The sequence below is a fragment of the Girardinichthys multiradiatus genome, chromosome 20 (genome assembly GCF_021462225.1).
Source record: "Girardinichthys multiradiatus isolate DD_20200921_A chromosome 20, DD_fGirMul_XY1, whole genome shotgun sequence".
NCBI lineage: Eukaryota > Metazoa > Chordata > Actinopteri > Cyprinodontiformes > Goodeidae > Girardinichthys > Girardinichthys multiradiatus.
Window position 1 is genome coordinate 7,721,672 of NC_061812.1, and position 14,109 is coordinate 7,735,780.

Genomic DNA, 14,109 nt, shown 5'->3' on the forward strand with positions numbered 1-14,109 from the left:
TATCAATGTTTTTCGTTACAAAAATAGACTTTTAACAGATCTAAAAACCTTACTTTAATGGAGTCAGGCCAACCTGTGCCACAAAACTGGTTCATAAAAAGGTATAATAAATCCTGACCTATTTATATACACAAACGTAGATAATAGTAAGAAATATAAATAGCCACGGAGGTTGTTTTTTATTTTATTTTATTTGTTGTAATCCACATAAAACAGAATAATAAAATATAAATGAAAAGCTAACACTATCAAATATGTATCTGCATTAACAAACAGCAGACAACATGCCATTTAGTATGAGTGTGCTGAGTGTAAACAGAATCAAGCTGAGGGTCATTCTGAAGTGTCTCAGATGTAGTGTTGTAATATAATGTTAGAGTGCTATAACAGTGACTAAAGTTTCTAATGACAAAACACAAACACAAAATGGAGGGCACATAGACATCTATCTCTTCTTTTTGCTCTCTTTCTTTTGCTTCTGTCGAATCTGAGGTGCTGGTCCTTTTGGTTTCTTCATCTGTTCACCAGTTTTGCCTTCAGTGGACTCCGTCTCCTCCTGTGGAGCAAACACCAGAATTTAAAAAAAATGTATTTATTACTTTTATTTAAACAGGTAATCTCATTGACATGGGTACTCTGATTTACAAGAGAGACCTGTAGCATGGACACAAGACATCAGTTACATAATCAGTTACATAATAGAGTAATTAACCAGAGTAATTAAATGCTCTCGTCTATAAATAATCTCTGCCAGTGTTTGTTGTCAAAACCCTCAATCAGGGCACGGCGGTGGCGCAGGGGCAAGTGCGTGACCCATTTAAGGAGGCTACAGTCCTCGACATGGTGGTCACGGGTTCGAGTGACATTTGCTAAATGTCTTTTCCCCTTCTCTCTCCACCCTGTTTTGGTCAACATAAAAAATAAAGGCCACTAGTGCTTCAACAACAACAACAAAAAAACCTCGGTCTGACCGAAGCAGCTGCTCCTTATTTTGCACCGTTGTAGTTCTGGTTGGTACGGAACGTTTTTTGGGGAAAATAAGCAGTCTACCGCTGGATGGTTTGTACTGATCATGTTGCAGTTCTTACCTGCCAAATGGAGGATTTTTACTTTGGAAGTCATTTTCTATAATGTGGTCATGGTCTGCTGTATGGAAATGTGGATATTGATATCTACCAGCGGGAGGTCGTTCGGATTACTCATCATTTCTCAAGTTTTTTTGTACCTCAACTGTCTCCTCTCGATGTGGAAGAGCAGCAGCTCTACTCCGAGCTTCTCTCGGATGGCCGAGCTCCTCACCCTATCTCTAAGGGAGAGCCCGGCCACCCTACGGAGGAAGCTCATTTCAGCCGCTTGTATCCGGGATCTCGTTCTTTCGGTCATGACCCAAAGTTCATGGCCATAGGTTGAGGGTAGGAACGTAGACCGACCAGTAAATTGAGAGCTTCACTTTTTGGCTCAGCTCTCTCTTCACCACAATGGACCGGCACAGTGCCCCCATTACTGCAGCAGCCGCACCGATCCGTCTGTCGACCTCCCGCTCTATTCTTCCCCCACTCGTTAACAAGACCCTGAGATACTTGAACTCCTCCACTTGAGGCAGGAACTCTCCTCTAACCCGAAGAGGACAAGCCACCCTTTTCCGGTCGAGAACCATAGCCTAGACTTGGAGGAGCTGATCTTCATCCCAGCTGCTTCACGCTCTGAGGGGCTGAGCTGTCCACTGATCACCACCTGGTGGTGAGTTGGATCCGCTGGAGGAGGAGAAAGCTGGACAGACTTGGCAGGCCCAAGCGCATAGTGAGGGTCTGCTGGGAACGCCTGGCGGAGCCCTCGGCCAGGGATGTATTCAACTCCCACCTCCGGGAGAGCTTTGACCAGATCCTGGGGGATGTTGGAGACATAGAGTCCGAGTGGACCATGTTCTCCGCATCTATTTCCAAAATATATTTTATAAAAAAATAATGCAGCTTTTTAGTATTTATATGACAAATAATCTTATTTATTAATAGAAATACTTAACCACAAACAAGAACTACCTGATACAAAGTGATTTAAGAGCACATGTATTAAATGGTTTGTCAACAGATAAAAAACTTTATAGAGTAGAAAAGCAGGAATGGTAAGCATTGGGTAGGAAATGAGGGCAAATGGTAGATGAGCAGAACTTATTTAGACCTTTTCTAGTCATAGGGCCACTCAAAGCACTTTTATACTATTAGTCTCATTCAGGAGCGTTTTTAGGGTCTCAAAACATCGGTGGCTTTAGCCCAACCCAAAATATTTAAATGTCCATAAGACAGTTTATAAGTAATTTAGAGTTAAGATAACATATTGTACCAGTTCTCTGTCTCGGCTGGTTTTAGACTGAATGTAAATTATTGTGAATCAAACAAAGAAGGTTCACAATAATTTGACGTGGTTTTTGTTTTTGTTAGAAGCTGAATGAAGGATAAGGAGAAAGTTTAGGACTGATGAAAGACAAGTTTTCTGAAGCAAATAATGACACATTTTGAGGTATTTAGAAAAAAAACTTAATGTGAATTTTTACTGACAAATTTTTTCTTAAACTCAAAGATTTTTACTATGGGTCAGATAAATGTGCTTTTGTCATCTACATAAATCACATTTTTAAACATGACATTCTCATCAAAGTGTTCCACTTCTGAGGCTCCATGGTCTTAATTTTTTACATTTCAAAAAAGGAAACTGGTATAAAGTAGATTTTTATTAAATCTTAGTCAAATGGTAAAATCCTAAAACAGATTTATTTATTTTAATTATGACAAAAGCTTTCAAAACATTTCATTAAAATTGTGTAACTCAGGAAAATAAAATATTTAACTAATTAATGGTCCACCTGTGATTAATTGCTATTATTTATTTCTTAATTATACTGCACCTTTAAACCCAGAGCTGTATGTTTAGAATCAGCACAGAAGATATGAAAGAGAAGAGGGAGGCTTACTTTTGTACTTTCTACTACGTCTTACTGGCAGGAGGAGATATTTTCCTGGTTTATTGAGCAATACTTTTTTCTGTCCACATGTAGGACTGTATGGAAGCAAATCGTTACCATATTTCAAATGAAAAAGCATTTCTGGAAATGCTTTTTCATTTTAAGAATGTGGCTGCATTATTTGACCCATAAATAAAATTAGTAATCAATCATCCTATTTGCATTTTCTTCTTCACGACTGCACATTTTATGCCATAATCAAAAAGAAAACAAAGCAGACATTGCTTTTTAATTTTCGTGGTCTGCCCGCAAAGTACTGCCCAGAACTTGAAAACAAAAAAGCATTCCGAGCTGCGGGCGCAGCAGAGTGACGTCAGCAGCCGCTCTTCCTCAGCTCCCTGCTGACCGAGCTACCCAGCTTGTTCGGTAGGGGGCGCTGTGCACGTCTGCATTGCATTACATTGCAAACGTGCCGAGAGATTGAATTGCAGCAGGGCCGAGCTCAATTCAATGCCAGTGCCAGGCAGAACTGGTAGTTCCGGCACAGCCTGCCACCGAAGCTGCCATAGCCTGCCGCAGGGTGGCACGGGATTCCGCGAGGATCCCAGAAGGTGCCAGACCGGCCGTAAAAGCTTGCCAATGCGGTTGCCGCTGTTTTTGTGGAAGCTGATGCTGATTATCGGCAAATGGGTTGTCATTGTTGTTATAGCCTGTTACCTTTAAATAATGATTTCATTATTGATTATTATTTAATAAACAGCTTTACACCATAACATAAGGTGATTGTATTTACTTGACATGGAAAATAAATAGCACTATGTGTATGTGTGACGTGTTGAAAGGATGACGAAGATTTATTGCACAAACAGCCGGTTTATTATAGAGCACGAGCGGCTATTCTGAATTGTCACTCACAGAAAATTATAAATAAATGCTTAAAAACACGCTGGATGTCTCGGGCCATAAGGCTGCCACGAGGATGCCACAGCCTGCCACCGGAACAACCAGTTCTGCCTGCCACTGCCACAAATTGAGCTCGGCCCTGCTGCAATTCATTCAATCTCTCGGCACGTTTGCAATGTAATGCAATGCAGACGTGCACAGCGCCCCCTACCGAACAAGATGGGTAGCTCGGTCAGCAGGGAGCTGAGGAAGAGCGGCTGCTGACGTCACTCTTCTGCGCCCGCCGCTCGGAATGCTTTTTCGTTTTCGAGTTCTGGGCAGTACTTTGCGGGCAGACCACGAAAACGAAAAAGCAATGTCTGCTTTGTTTTCTTTTTGATTATGGCATAAAATGTGCAGTCGTGAAGAAGAAAATGCAGATGCAATTAGGATGATTGATTACTAATTTTATTTGTGGGTCAAATAACGCAGCAACATTCTTAAAATGAAAAAGCATTTCTGGAAATGCTTTTTTATTTTAAAATTTTACATTTCAAATTGAATTTTTGTATCTATTTGCTGGGGTACATTTTGAAAAATAAATCTCAAATGTCTTTTTCATTTTAATTAAGTGAAAGAATGAGCAGTCTTGAAGAAGATAATTAAAATGCAAATACGATTATTGATAACTAATTTCATTTATGAGTCAAACAATGCAGCCACATTCTTAAAATGAAAAAGCAAAATGCTTTTTCATTTGAAATATGGTAACGATTTGCTTCCATAGGACTGGCTGCAGCAATGAGATGTAATGTGTTGATCTGAAGGACTTTTAATGTGTTCAGCTACAGGGGTTGGACAATGAAACTGAAACACCTAGTTTTAGACCACAATAATTTATTAGTATGGTGTAGGTCCTCCTTTTGCGGCCAATACAGCGTCAATTCGTCTTGGGAATGACATATACAAGTTCTGCACAGTGGTCAGAGGGATTTTAAGCCATTTTTCTTGCAGGATAGTGGCCAGGTCACTATGTGATACTGGTGGAGGAAAACGTTTCCTGACTCGCTCCTCCAAAACACCCCAAAGTGGCTCAATAATATTTAGATCTGGTGACTGTGCAGGCCATGGGAGATGTTCAACTTCACTTTCATGTTCATCAAACCAATCTTTCACCGGTCTTGCTGTGTGTATTGGTGCATTGTCATCCTGATATACGGCACCGCCTTCAGGATACAATGTTTGAACCATTGGATGCACATGGTCCTCAAGAATGGTTCGATAGTCCTTGGCAGTGACACGCCCATCTAGCACAAGTATTGGGCCAAGAGAATGCCATGATATGGCAGCCCAAACTATCACTGATCCAGCCCCATGTTTCATTCTGGGCATGCAACAGTCTGGGTGGTACGCTTCTTTGGGGCTTCTCCACACCGTAACTCTCCCGGATGTGGGAAAAAACAGTAAAGGTGGACTCATCGGAGAACAATACATGTCTCACATTGTCCACAGCCCAAGATTTGCGCTCCTTGCACCATTGAAACCGACGTTTGGCATTGGCACGAGTGACCAAAGGTTTGGCTGTAGCAGCCCGGCCGTGTATATTGACCCTGTGGAGCTCCCGACGGACAGTTCTGGTGGAAACAGGAGAGTTGAGGTGCACATTTAATTCTGCCGTGATTTGGGCAGCCGTGGTTTTATGTTTTTTGGATCCAATTAGGGTTAGCAACCGAACATCCCTTTCAGACAGCTTCCTCTTGCGTCCACAGTTAATCCTGTTGGATGTGGTTCGTCCTTCTTGGTGGTATGCTGACATTACCCTGGATACCGTGGCTCTTGATACATCACAAAGACTTGCTGTCTTGGTCACAGATGCGCCAGCAAGACGTGCACCAACAATTTGTCCTCTTTTGAACTCTGGTATGTCACCCATAATGTTGTGTGCATTTCAATATTTTGAGCAAAACTGTGCTCTTACCCTGCTAATTGAACCTTCACACTCTGCTCTTACTGGTGCAATGTGCAATCAATGAAGACTGGCTACCAGGCTGGTCCAATTTAGCCATGAAACCTCCCACACTAAAATGACAGGTGTTTCAGTTTCATTGTCCAACCCTTGTACATTAGGATTAAATGCTTTATTTTGACTGAAGGACCAGATATTTTTACATCATGATGCAAATCCAGCTAGAAGCTCTCAGAGAAGGTTGCTACTGTTTTCTATCACAGCCACATTTAACTTCACCTGTAGCTCATCATGACCCTGAAGATGCTCATTAGGTCCAACGACGCACCTGGTCTCATTCACAAAATATCTACTCTCCTCACTAAGCCACAGTCGCCTAACAGTCAGGGAATCAAATGGCATAGTGGTGCATTGACCAGAGTTAACAAACATCAGATATTTACAATTAGGATGTTAGGACTGAAAAGGGTTTTTCCTTAAATCCAACTGAAACAATGTAGATGGCATCTAATGGATGTAAGGGAGACTTGGAGACCCCCAAGATGCATCTTATTCCTGCAATTCTCTAACAGTGCGCTTTGGGAAATTGTTTCTTATCTCCTTTCCCACACTGCTCACTGTACGGATTATTGGCCAGCCAAACTGTTCCTCGACACTCAGAGCAACTCAAACTTATAATTATTATTTTAGGGTTTTTTTTTTCCTCATTGAAGCAATGTACTCAGATTAAAGGTTGGGTTTTTCTGAATGGCATGATATGCTACTGCAGTACCTGCAGGCGAGGGGGCCAGCTCTTTCATCAAATTACTTTACTGTAGCCACTGCTGTATGTAGCTATTCACAGATCTAAAATGTATTTTATCCCCTAGTCACTAAACATTTAAATGCAAACTAATATTCATTTTGTTATGTTTGCTTTAAGTTACAAATGTCAGGATGTATGTGACCGTGTTTGGTAATACTGCAGAAAAATGTCCCTATGATTAGACCACTCTCGACAAGATTGCTGTTTGGTTAAATAAAAAAATAAGCTATTGTCCAAAAGCTAGGTTATAAACAGTACAGAAAGTAGCAGAAATATAGCATGGATGTAAGATTTTTTGGTGACATTATCTTTCTTTTTCAAAAAGACCATATTTCATAGCCTGAGAACGCCCACCTGCTCAGGAGTCTTGGATGAGGGGAATATAACAGCCAGGATGCAGATCAGCTGGAAGATGGCTCCAAGGAACAGCCCATAGCGCAGGATGCTTTCCAGTAAGGTGGGCTCAGGTACTTCAGGTGGAGACAGGTCCAGTTCTGCAGACATTTTACTGCTGTGTTTGGACTTATTTCATCGGTCCATCCAACAGCAGTGAGATGAATTAAAAGTGTTAAATGAGCTGATTACAGTTAAGTTTGGGTACACGACAGCTTCGGATCTACACAGCTAACAAGCAGAATCATACAACCAAGCTACATATTTTTCTGTTACATAAGAGATTTACGGTGCAGCTTTAGATCCGATCTGTTGCCACATGGAGGGTCTAATAAAACAAATAGCTGAACGGACATAAATCTGTGCTGAATTGCACCTACTGCGGGGGAGAAAAGCTCACCGGAAATGGCGGAAAAGCCAACCGTTTATTTGGTCCCAAAAGTACTGTCGTCAAAAACCGGAGAAAAAACCACCGAAAAGAATCAGCACAATACGAATAAACGGGGAGAATACTGGTGTAGTTCACAAAAAAGAAAAAAAAAAAGAGGAAAGAAAAAAAAAAACAAGTGACGCGGAAGTGACGCAGGCAACATGTCGTCTACTTCCTTTGTGGTAGAAGATTAAGTTGAAAATGTTACCCTCTAGCGTTCATATACAGATCGTCTATTCATGGACAGATATGTCCATGCGTCTATTGATGTTTTTTTCGTTTATTTATTTTGTTAATATAAAATTGCAAAATAAAAAAAATTGTAATTATTATTATTATACTAAGTACATTTATTTTATTATTTTTTTATTATTTTCTCTTGAGAGATAACAGATTTGCTTTTGTCTGTCACAAAAATGCTGTCGGTACCTTTGCTTGCGATATTGTGCACCAGCGTCATACTTTACCATTATTTCACCAACCATGTAGCTCTGGACTTCTAAATATAGTGTGCATAGGAAATGGTCAGGTCAGGATGAAAAATGAACTACTGCATGAAAGGGATCTTTTCAGCAAGGTGGCCTACCTCCCACAAGAAACAGGTGGTTTTGTCCTCATGCCCCTTCGCCATGGTCTGCAACATAAATAAAGGTTGGATTTTCTTACTCTTTTAATTAGATCCTTGCAGGACCCTTTACCACCTGTAGGATTTCTGCATCTTTCACATCACAGTGTGTCACATCACCTGCATATCCCTTCTCAATGCTTACATGAAACTCCACTGGCCTCTCCCTCTCTTATCTTAATACAGTACACTTCTTCCAATGAAACCCTCACTCCCTTTTGCACATATCCAAACCTGCTCAGTCTAAAACCACTTGCTTTAACCCCCGATTTAACCTGAGGTGACCTGCTAATGTAGTCAATAGTGATGTTGTCATTTCTAATTAGAATTGTCACAATCATTTCTGCCAACTACAACTACTTTCCTCTTCTAACATGTCAATTGGTGATTTGTTAATAACGGTTTGTCATTTTCTATGCCATTGCACATTAGAATATGGCTGTCTGTTTAAGCAGTTGTTGTAAAGAAACATGTCCTTTCCAGATCAAGTACACAAGGGCTGTTTGGAAGGAGGGTGAACAAGAGGAGGAGGGTGTAGTACCTGACAACTGGATCAACAGAAACAAGAGAAGTGTCAGGTGGCCACACAGCATGAGCATCACAAAAACCGAAAGAGCATTAAAGAAAAAAATTAACCCCGAAGATGACTGGATGACGTTTCCATTGATCAAGATAAAAATTACTTCAGGTAAGTTTTGTTTTAAAAATTAAATTGATATTCAACTCAAAACATTGTTGAAATATTGTTTTTAAAACTGAATCATCAAAAATTTTAGCTAAGCGTCGTGAATGCGAGAGCTACAACCTGACCAGTCAGGCTGAGGACGATGAGGAGGACCAGGACTTGGCGACTAGATCTAAAAGGAGCTGCGTTAAAAAAGGAACACCAGAGGGTTTTGTTAGAAGCGGTCCGTTTCTCATTCTTATACATTATACAACTTATACATTTGTGCTCTAGTGGCAGAAATAGATAAATCTTAGACATCAATCTTTGTGAACTTTTGTTCTCTCTTTTGCAGAATTAACATCTTCAGATGAAGAAGAGAGCATCAGAGGTAATGGGTTTTCAACAATTTCACAATTCCAGTTTGAAAAGTAATCAGATTCTTTATATGATATCTTTTTTGACAATACAAATGCTTATTTGTACTTTAAATTAACTTTATACAGGCGTCAAGCTGCCCAACTACTCTGCAGCACCCAGGAAACTCCAATCCATTCACAACGCCGACATATTAAACAATGTTTGTGAGTACTTATGAGACATGGCCTGAAATGTGCACCGCGATGACGCCTCCAGGTCTAGGTCCAGGCACTGCGATGACGCCTCCAGGTCCAGGTCCAGGCACCACGATGACGCCTCCAGGTCCAGGTCCAGGCACCGCAATGGCGCCTCCAAGTCCAGGTCCCGCAATGGCGCCTCCAAGTCCAGGTCCCGCGATGACGCATTCAGGTCCAGGTCCATGCACCACGATGATGCCTACATGTCCCGGCACCTCGATAACTCCTTCAGATTGGGCAATGGAAGGTGGGCACTCCCATTGCCTCCGGCTGGTAAGTATTGATTAATTGACATTGAAACATTTTCTATCTTCTCCGCTGCGTTAATGAAAAATGCAGAAGCGGATTACAAAAATTATTAACCAGCTGGGTAGCCTTGCTACATTAGGTAGCGATAGCATAATAATCAACAAATGTGATTATTTAAGTGTTCCAGAAAAAGGTGTTAAACTTGCTGATGGAACTTCGCGATCAGCATAAACGAACACAACCCATCTCTTCACGTTGAGAGAATGGTGACCATCGAGGATTTAGAGAGAGAGGAGGAACGTCTCTGTGATCCAAAAGCCTTTGATGTCTTGGTAAGTTTTAGAAGTCTGGAAGAAATAAAAAGCCCATAGCATAACAAAGTACTCACACACTGTTAGGTTCTCTTGGAAGCATCATTTACCTGTGTCATGCACTTATTCCAACAGGTGCTGCAAATTGCCAGAATCGGAGGAAAGAACACAAAGGACTGTGTCCACAAAGTTCTTGATAGGTATGCTATGCCTCTACACACACACACACACAATCCTCACAATTCCCTCCAACCGCCTAACCATTAGCAAGCCCCTCCCCTCCACCACAACATTCTGTGCACTTTAGTCCAATTTCTCCCATAATAGAAGTTCTGGCATGTATAGTATTATCCTTCATATATTTATATTGATTTATAATTTTAGTTTATTGTTCTTCAGGCTCTTCACCAACGCACTGATGGCTAAATTCAATATGAAGGGGAAGGGAAAACAAGGCAAGAGATCTTAGGAGAAGACAAAGGTTTATGGAGCAATAAAAGGTAAGCTGATGTGTTTGCAAAGACAAGTGTGAACACTTTGTAAGTGTTTGAATTGTGCAGGGGTTCATTCTAAATGTGTTTTTAAACTGAAGGTGTGAAAACCTTCCTACCTTTTCCAAGTGTGTTTTTATTATTTAATATGTGTCTTCAAATTTTGTTAACATCTTCTCAATTATGTCAGTGCAATCCATGTATGTCTTTAGAGCCTCAACAACAGTTTTATAATGGTGATATAATGACAATAAAGATTCTTATTCGGCAAAACCTAAAATGTAAAAGCCAACTGTCATCTCAACATTTGCAGAGATGGTTTTGTATTTATCCAGTATTGCTAGGGGAGGCAACAGCAACATTTTTATGCATTTTCCAGATTACTAATTTGTATTTCTACAAATGTAGATGGAATCATGACTGGTGATGAAGCAGCCACAGAAGACATCATAAGGATCCATGCAGCAGAGCATCTCAAACATGCACTGCAGAGAAGTGGAGGACACAAACCATCACTCAAGACTGATTAGGGCTGTGGGATTTTATATTTTTATTTGGATATACTTTTTTGGTTGTAAAAAACGGTGTTAATATGAAACTTATTCATCTGTGAGTCCAATTTAAAAAAAGTTGCATAGGGATGTTCTTTTTTATATTTGATGTGTGGTACAGACCTATGTATGTAAATATTTTTGTTTTGCAGCCAATAGGCTACCTGTAAAAAAATAAAGAGTATAACTTTAAATGAGTGATGACTTATTTGTAAACCAAACCGGTACTATTTTCCTAGCTTTATTTGGCTCAGCAGCAGGTTTGAACTGGAAACGCCTCACACCTTTAGTAGGCGTTTCCAGTTATCTGCTGATGTGATAATCAAATAAACCTATGGGTGGAATGTGATTAGGAACAGCACAGAAGCAGCATCGCACCGTCTGAAATAAGTTCAAATTTGATGTAGAAAAGACATATACAGCGACCACATTTGCATTTCGTTTGCACAACAATTGGCGGTGCTGAGGACGTCAAAAACTAGACGTTCGGTAAACGTCAGAAAAAGACATCATCTGGCGTCACAGTCTGCACCTTCAGGGGACCCAAATTAGAGTTGCAAAAATGACTTGGAAGTTACTGTTGGAATAATTGAATATAGATTTATCTTATATTCTCTCCTATTCTTTAACTTGACTATTTGATCTCATAACCTTTTATGATGTTTGTGTGAGTAAAGGATGTGTGAGTTTGTCTGCAGGCAAAGGTCATAAATGGTGCTGAACTAGCAGAGAAGGAAGCAGTCCAGTTGAGGAGGTCATAAAGAGGGGCTGATTGCACTGAACAAGAGGGCAGAGCTGACCCTACAAGTTGGAGGAGACTGTGGGAAATGTGTTGTTAATGTATAAAGCTGTTTATGACCTGTTTACGATGCAGTTGTTGTTTTCCCCCATCCTTTAGAGAACAATGTTTTTGTAAACTAGGGACCCCCGAAAGACAATAAAAAGAGGAAGCGGTCGGATAGGCTTCAGAGCGGTGCAAGATCTGTAACTGGGCATATCTTGACTGTTTCTCCTCGCAAAGCGAGTAAAATACCTAATACTTTGTCTCTCTTTTCTATTTGTGTTGTTATAAGTATTGTTAGGTTGGTTAAACCTGACAGTTACGTCGTTTCGACGTCTCTTTACGCAGTGGGAAGTGAAATTCTTGCACCTCTCTAACGGTACGTTTGTTCTTTCTCCCAGGGCAGCAACAACAGAATGACGTTTTTACTGCGCTGGGAGATCGAACCAGTTCCCCTGTTTTTGTGTAGTATGTAGAGGGCCTAAAAACTGTATAACAAAATTTAAAATTTTGTAACATAAAATCATAAATTAGCAATAAATGAATAAATGAAATAAAACATCTAAAAATAATATTTTCAATGCAGTGGGTGCAGTGCTTAAAAGGTGTGACTTTAGTTTGCAGTTAGTTTAATTTTACTGGTAAATTTCTCTCCATGTGAATGCAAGGACCTGAGTGAATGTAAAAGTACAAGACAGATGTATAGTTGTTCCGCCTTTGAGAAGTTCAATTCCTGAAGCTTTTGGGTATGTGTCCAGAATCATAGCTTTATGCTGATGTTGGCATCAATGTGAACACTTCGTGACAGAGGTTGTGTAGATATATAGTTGCATAAATTGTATTTATATGCACAGTTAGCACAATGTTTGTTAACCAATAAGCTTTTTTGTGATAGGGAATGAAATAGGCATATCTCAAAAGATAATACAAGAAAAAGGAAGATCCATTGTTTTTCTTTACATTTAATTAAAAAAAATAGCATGTCAAAAACAATTAATGTCTGGATTTAGTATGTTTGCACTGGTATTTTCATATTTTTTCTCTGCTGATGAGTTCCAAGTCTTAAAGGTTGGAACGCTTGCATGCCTTCACCCTAACCTTTAGCTCCTTCTGCAGATTCTCTATCAGATTCAAGTTGAGGCTATGGCTGGGGCCACTCCTTAACATAAATATTACTCTCACTCAGAAGACAAATGTTAAAAGTTTACTTTAACTGGATACAAATATTTCTATTGTTTTGCCTTTTCTTACTGTTTCTAAAAAAAAAAATTATCAATAGTGTACTTTCGATGTTTCCAATGTAACTGTGTTTTCATGAAGGAAAGAGCAAAGGAAGGATTTCATTGGTCATTTCTAAAACAATACAAAAGAAGCGAACTCATTTGAATCTGGATTTTACAATACATATAATGTATACACAGCACAAAACAACAAGAATTCAAATAACGCTGGTAGCTTTAACTTTTCAGTCTGCTTTATTTATCAAATTACCTTAAAGTAAAAGAGCAGAAGCAATACCTCATCCAATTATTTTTGTGCAAAATGGATAAAATATGTCGTAGAAAAATTTGTTTTTACCAAGTCAGAGACCGATGATTGTCACTCAGAATCAGCTTTATTATAATCTTGCAAGAGAGAAGGATTTTTTACAGCATTGGAGATGCGCTCAGTAGTGCTGCCAAATCGTTCTGACCAGACAAAGCAAAGGTTCTCCTTATAAGCTACAACAGTTTTCAAGGTAACTCTCATGAGACCCAGATAGACGAGGTGAAACCTGTTGTCCTAAACATAATCTTAACAGTGTGGCATACATGTTATCTCACACAGCTGCAAGCAGAAAGCTGAGAAACCATTGCTCTAAGACTAAATAAGAGAAGAATGGAACAACACTGAGGGGTTCTAATACTTTTGTCAGTTCCTGTAGAGTATCAAGGAGCAAAGAAAGCAAGGCATTAAAATTTTCCATAACAGTCCACCGTCTTCGATCATAATGAAACTTGTTTCATATGTTATCGAACACTGAAGAAAACACTAAAAGGAATTTTACTGAATGACAATGAAGGAAAGTATAAGAAAGTTTAATTCTAAAAGTGAATTGATTAATAATAAAAATTAACAATAACATTTGTAATAAAAAATGAATAAAAAGATGATTAATAATAATAAAAATGTATGAATTGGTAGGAAGAAATTAGTAATAAAACTGATTTCTAAAAATCACAAATTAAAACTTCCAAAACTACCATAACTGTCAACCTTTGTGTGGGCAAAAACGATCTGTCAGATGGAAACAAAATAAATATTGATTCCAACCCATTGACAATAGGATTTGCTAACTTATACTCATCTGGAACACCACGTAGGAGAGCAGGAGTAGTGAAAAGT

General features: G+C 39.5%; 1 protein-coding gene and 2 long non-coding RNA genes across 7 annotated transcripts; 1 reads left to right on the top strand and 2 right to left on the bottom strand.

The window, feature by feature from the left end:
* Positions 1-172: 172 nt before the first annotated feature.
* On the bottom strand, positions 173-7,558 carry manbal (mannosidase beta like). Of its 3 annotated transcripts, none has more exons than XM_047346973.1 (3): positions 7,406-7,558; positions 6,967-7,134; positions 173-556 (listed from the first exon to the last, which is right to left on the bottom strand). In XM_047346973.1, the coding sequence occupies exons 2-3, from the start codon at positions 7,114-7,116 to the stop codon at positions 446-448; spliced, it is 261 nt and encodes an 86-aa protein (XP_047202929.1). In that variant the 5' UTR covers positions 7,117-7,134; positions 7,406-7,558; the 3' UTR covers positions 173-445. The 3 variants fall into 3 exon arrangements, with proteins under 3 accessions (XP_047202929.1, XP_047202931.1, XP_047202930.1); XM_047346975.1 differs by having other exon boundaries at positions 6,967-7,156; positions 7,406-7,553; XM_047346974.1 differs by having other exon boundaries at positions 6,967-7,153; positions 7,406-7,548.
* Positions 7,559-7,745: 187 nt separating this feature from the next.
* Positions 7,746-11,152, top strand: LOC124856500. 3 transcript variants are annotated; one of them, XR_007035357.1, is made up of 9 exons: positions 7,746-8,748; positions 8,837-8,968; positions 9,080-9,115; positions 9,231-9,360; positions 9,433-9,614; positions 9,770-9,922; positions 10,037-10,101; positions 10,301-10,401; positions 10,801-11,152. It is a non-coding gene; the product is annotated as an uncharacterized LOC124856500 (long non-coding RNA). The 3 variants fall into 3 exon arrangements; XR_007035356.1 differs by having other exon boundaries at positions 7,746-8,086; positions 8,544-8,748; positions 9,231-9,614; XR_007035355.1 differs by having other exon boundaries at positions 9,231-9,614; positions 10,801-11,151.
* LOC124856501 lies at positions 8,962-10,147 on the bottom strand. Its single transcript, XR_007035359.1, has 2 exons — positions 10,012-10,147; positions 8,962-9,937 (listed from the first exon to the last, which is right to left on the bottom strand). It is a non-coding gene; the product is annotated as an uncharacterized LOC124856501 (long non-coding RNA).
* Positions 11,153-14,109: the final 2,957 nt, after the last annotated feature.

Excerpts from the sequence above, each read along its gene's own strand:
- manbal (XM_047346973.1), bottom strand. The coding sequence starts at position 7,116 with ATGTCTGCAGAACTGGACCTGTCTCCACCTGAAGTACCTGAGCCCACC. Across the intron at positions 557-6,966 it reads CATCCAAGACTCCTGAGCAG|GAGGAGACGGAGTCCACTGA; the intron begins GTGGGCGTTCTC and ends TTTGCTCCACAG.